Source organism: Mastomys coucha, unplaced genomic scaffold (assembly GCF_008632895.1).
Source record: "Mastomys coucha isolate ucsf_1 unplaced genomic scaffold, UCSF_Mcou_1 pScaffold1, whole genome shotgun sequence".
Lineage (NCBI taxonomy): Eukaryota > Metazoa > Chordata > Mammalia > Rodentia > Muridae > Mastomys > Mastomys coucha.
Window position 1 is genome coordinate 35,694,960 of NW_022196891.1, and position 5,544 is coordinate 35,700,503.

At 45.7% G+C, this 5,544-nt stretch overlaps 1 protein-coding gene across 11 annotated transcripts in view; it reads left to right on the forward strand.

Moving 5' to 3' along the window:
- Positions 1-2,808: 2,808 nt before the first annotated feature.
- Positions 2,809-5,544, forward strand: part of Dennd1b (DENN domain containing 1B) — a 221,820-nt gene continuing 219,084 nt past the window's right edge. For 3 of the 11 annotated variants that reach the window (XM_031384115.1, XM_031384147.1, XM_031384150.1), the window contains exon 1: positions 3,042-3,285. In XM_031384115.1, the coding sequence (XP_031239975.1) occupies positions 3,269-3,285 (17 nt within the window). In that variant the 5' untranslated portion in view covers positions 3,042-3,268. Of the gene's footprint in view, positions 3,000-3,041; positions 3,286-3,483; positions 3,620-5,544 lie in introns of those variants that run through there. The other 8 variants (XM_031384104.1, XM_031384125.1, XM_031384135.1 and 5 more) reach the window with 7 other exon arrangements.

The following is a 5,544-nucleotide window of genomic DNA, read 5'->3' on the forward strand; positions in this document are numbered from 1 at the left end:
AGGTAAGATAATTTATTTTACAATTTGGGATTGAATTGCTTGGAGAAGAGGATGTTTCATCACATGGTTTTTGATAATATTTTTATTAAGAGCTTAACAGCAAAATAAATATAATTCATCATTTGAAATTGATAATTGTTTGCTTATGTTCAGGTTTGGTAATAAAGGTATCAAAATTTGTCTGTGGCATTTTTGTCTACAAACTAGAAGCTATCTTTGAATTTGACTTTTGAATCAACACAGAAAGTAGGTTCTTGGCAAAGATCCTGCCTTCATTCTCCCTCCTGGCTTCTGTTTCAATAGTACACATGTTTTGTTGAAGGACACTTTACCCTTAGATTCAAAAGTTTGAGACTGCTGTAGACTATGTAGGGAACACTAGAAGAATGTTCTCCTTATTAACACTGTCTCAGTTAACATTAAAACTAAAGGTAAAACATTTTAAAAAATGAGACAGGGTCTCACCATGTAGTCTGTCTGGTCTCAAACTCAGAGATTCTCTTGTCTCGGTCTCTCTACTGCTAAGGTTAAAGGCACGGGCCATCATATCCAGTCAAGAAGAAATCACATTCCTAACCAACCAACCAACCAACCAACCAACCAAAATCACAAACGCCACCACCACCACCACCACCACCACCACCACCACCACCAACAACAACAACAACAACAACAACAAAACCACCAAGCATTGAAGGTAAAAAAGTCAACATATGAGAAGTGGTTTTATTTACTAGGTAGACTCAGTGCTCATAAATTGGAATATTTATTATAATCACAGACTATATAAAGCGAAAAAATGACAGAAGTTTAAGTTGAAATAGATTCTCCTAACCTAACGTGTTAGGTTATCTTAATTCACCTCTCCCACTATTGAATGGTGTCAAGGCTGAAACCAACTTAGTAATAGACATCACCACATTCATCATCAAGATCATATTCCTAGACTACCATGAGCTGAAGAATATATTTTTCTTTTTTTCCCTCTTCTTGTGCTGGGGATTAAACCAGAACCTTACAAATGGTAGGCAGCTGCTCTACCACTAATCTATAGTCTGGTCCTGTTATGTGTTCTTTGCCAATACTATTACAATATCTTGTTCTTGAATTACTGTGGTTCTAAAAATGTTATTGTCAAGTAAGAAACATTAGTGCTGAAATATGATCTTGGGAAAATGTAACAACCATTTTGAAAATTTGCTTTCTATTAGTAATGTTGTTTTATATGAAGCAAACATTACCAAAATTATACCATTGATTTCAGTAAACATACCACCATGACAGATTTATTCTAACTTCTTTCTCCAGTAATTTTTGATAAACTATGTATATATCTGTCTGTCTTCATTATGTTCAATAATATCAAATTCTTTATTGTAGTTGGCCTCAAATCTGATTGATATGGAGTAAAAATATGTGGCATTTTGTCTTCATACTTAGTATAGCTTACCGTTAGAGAGTAACTGTCATTTTACATAATCCCACCAATAGACGGTGAAAACATTTGTTACTGTTTTCTTACCCCAGACTAAGAATTCATGGCACAGTCACCCTAGGCAGGATTGTTTTCTTGGAGCAGAATTCATTATAATGAAAGGAGAAACTCACACATTTCAGTAACACTTGGGGCAGAAGTGTTTTTTAGTTACAGAATTTATTTCAAGTCTTGAGAGTAAGCTAACTTGTTAGTTAGGCAGCAAAACCCTTCATATGGGAAAGCCATATAAACATGGTATAGTAGGCCTAATTGTGAAACTGAAATTCACTGATTTCTCCAAATGGCTCACAAGAAGCATAGCACTTTTAAACTTGAACAGCACAGTCTTCATGTGATAGGCAAGTCATAATTCCCATTTTACAAATGTAGGAAGCAAGAAACTGAAGTTAAACATCCCACAAAAAGTCAAGCCATGACAAAAACAGTATGCACGGATATAGCGCCTTTTTGTTTTGTTTTTCAATTGCATTGGGAGCTCATTTTTAAATTAAGAGGTTTGTGGCTGTGGACTATGTCATGCTATGTTGGTGGAGCAACACCATTTTTGACAGGAAAGTTTAAGATCAAATCTAGTCTTTATTTTCCAAGGCTCCTTGTCTGACTTTTATGTGTTGTGACTCATACCACATTCATACCACTTTGGTTTCCTCATTCTCCTGCCTTCTGTGTGGACACAGTCTGAAGTAACCCTTACTGCATGACAGTCACTCTAGCCTCATCAAGGATGAATGCTAGCTGGGAGAAAGCCTTTTCCAGTCCCCAGGGAGTCTGTGTGACTCTCCAGCTCTGGACACTGTTTTGAATGTCTACCATAAATCGTTCTAAATGTCTTCTTAGTAGATTCTGAATTTTGAGACAGCAGCAGACGAGGCAATAAGAAGCCACAGTAAGAATCAGCCTCAGCTGAGCTTGGTTAGATTCCAACTTTGCCACTGCCCACTGCTTCCTTATCTCAGATCCAGTCTCTTGTTGGATTTTGGATTAATGTACCCACCTATATAGCTCAGGTGTTGAAAACACCGAGCCCGTGTTTATCACTGCTTACAGAAACAACATGCTCCCGGAGTTCTGGCAATCAGGTTCCACCTCGTCCATCCTTAGCGGTGCCCTCTCAGCTCCCCTAGAAGGACACTCTAGGGGGCCTGCCACTGAGTGTTCAAAAGTTAAGTCAGTGTCTGCGGCAGGAATGTGTTTTCCATATGTGCAGGCAACTGGAGCCCAAGCATCCTCGAGCTGTTTGGCAGAGCCGGTTAGCAGGTGCATCAAGTCTGAACATTCCTGAATCAGGAGGGGGCGGCTCCGGGTTTCCCAGAGCCCTGCCCGAGCCACCGGCAGGAGGGAGGCGGAAGCCGGAGCGTCCAAGTTGAGCTCCCAATTTCCAATGGATGGGGGTCGTGATGTGGGAACCCCGGGGCAGAAGTGCTTTTCCAGGACGGGGACAGCAGGAGTCGGTGCCCAGGACAGCAGGAGGGCAGGTCCCGGCCAGGGCCCGCGCGGCCAGGTGCGGCCGCAGGGCGCGTCCCCGTGCGCCCCCTCCCCCTCCCGCCGACTTCCTGGTTCGCGGAAGGTGGCGGAGCCGCGGCCGCCGCCGCCGGCCGGGTCGCGGGAACCGAGAGGCGGGGGCAGGGGCGGGGGCGGCGTCGCCGCGGTGCTGTCCCCGCGAGGCCGCGGAGGGCGCCGTGGGCCGGCCGCCGCTCGTAGCAGCGTGTCCCGGACGGGGTGCGGGCGTGCGGATGCGGGGCGACGGCGGCCTCGCAGCGACATGTGACCATGGACCGCAGGACCAGGTAAACGGCGGCCGGTCCGGGCCTCCGGGGCACCGGGTGCGGCCTGCCTGGTACGGCCGGCTGCGCGGCGGTCGGCGCTAGGCCGCAAAGCCTGCCCGCCCGGCGACCCGCCTTCCCCGGGCCCTGTCGGCCGTGCGCCGGGGCGGGCGAGCGGGCGGGTGGGCGCTCTGCGAGCGGTGGTTAGGGAACCGCTCCCCCGGCGTTAGGGTCGCCGTTGCTCCCTTAGGGGTGATTTTCCAGGGTGGCCCAGGTTGCTTTCTGATGCTTTCCCTTCGTTTAAAATGAAAACGGTGTTTGTTGGTACAGCCGCTGTGTGTGCGCTGCTCGCAGAGTGGTACGTGCACGAAGGTGGCTCTTCACCATTGGCCGTTTTACTTGTAGGGAGTAGGTAAAAAAGCAATTTGAATAACGGTGGAGGCTCTGCTTGGAGGTGTCTTAGAGATGGGCATTTGCTGCCTTTTCTCTGAAAACTTTACTTTGGGAAGAAATCTCATCGTCTTTGACCGCCCCCTCCTCTTCCGTTCTACCTTACTGTGTTTTAGAGCCACGGTGAAAGGCCCTGTAGATTGCAGAAAAATATAACCGAGTCTGTATTTATCTACCTAAGACAAATTTTAAATATCTTACGAAAATAAGAAACGTTACGCATTTTAGAATATTTTCTTTAATGTTTGACACCATAGAGGCAGGGTGATAAAAAGAAACAAACAACCTTACCCTTTGGACAATTAATTGTACTATGAGGGAACCAAAAAAAAAAAAAGATTGACGGAGCCCATTTTATGCTCATGAAACAAGTTAATAGCGGGTGGGATGAGGAAGTGGAGAAATGGATATTTTTGTAAATTGTATGGCTTGTCTTTTCCTTCAGTTTTAAGGGATACACACACACACACACACACACACACACACACACATTTAAAATCAATGCTTGTTTAGAAGTGACAGGTAGCATTAAAATCTTAAAGAAAGTATGTATTAAAAAAGCCAGTGTACAAAGGCACTAGTCTTACCAGCAGTAATTGAAATATATATCATCACTCTTTTGCATTGTGATGGCTTTTCCTTTAACAGTTCCTCCTGCCTCTCCCACCCACTATGGTCAAACCCAAGGCTCCAAGTACTCTAGGACAGATGCTGTGTACTGGTGAGCTGGGGCAGATGCTGTGTCCTGGTGAGCTGGGGCAGGTGCTGTGTCCTGGTGAGCTGGGGCAGGTGCTGTGTCCTGGTGAGCTGGGGCAGGTGCTGTGTCCTGGTGAGCTGGGGCAGATGCTGTGTCCTGGTGAGCTGGGGCAGGTGCTGTGTACTGGTGAGCTAGGGCAGATGCTGTGTACTGGTGAGCTGGGGCAGATGCTGTGTGCTGGTGAGCTGGGGCAGATGCTGTGGTGTACTGGTGAGCTGGGGCAGATGCTGTGGTGTACTGGTGAGCTTGGGCAGATGCTGTGTACTGGTGAGCTAGGGCAGATGCTGTGGTGTACTGGTGAGCTGGGGCAGATGCTGTGCACTGGTGAGCTGGGGCAGATGCTGTGGTGTACTGGTGAGCTGGGGCAGATGCTGTGTACTGCTGAGCTACATCCCCAGACTTACTCTTATACCTTCTGATGGAAAGAGACATTACAATATCAAATTTTTGTTTGCTTTGAGTATCTCAGTATATTTCAGTCTGCCTTTTGAAATGTAGCAAATAAATGTTAAGCGTGTAGTGTAAGAAATTAGGAAGAAAAAAAGAATAACCCAAACTAGTACTTCTAAAGGAAGTGAAACAAACTTTCTGTTCTCTCTGTGTGTGGGGAATTTAATGAGGAGGCAAATGCCCAAATTCCTTAAAAATAATTGATATAAAGAAAACAATTTTTGTTAGGTTTTGCTAGCTTGGAGTGTGTGAACAGCTCTCTACTTTGAGCATGCTCAAGTACAATAAAGAAGATCTCAGGAAAGCCTGTGTACAATATCCTGTCCAGGGAGCACTTTTCTGTGAGTCTGGAGCCCAGCTGGAATCAGGTTTCCATCCTCTGGGGTATGGCTGGTTCTTTGGAGAAAGCAAAAGGAACAGCCTGTGTTAGATCTGTGACAGCGTGGGAAGATGCTTAAGGGCGTCCCTGCTTTCCAGTTTTGATTCAGTAGGGTGAAAGTGCTACTCTACAACGTTCTTACCAATCTGCTGTTACTCTGTGAGGTGGGCAGGGTGCGTTCTTACATACTTTGCCCCCTGACTCAGAACTCCAGAGTCTGAACTAAAACTCTTATCAAACTGATAAA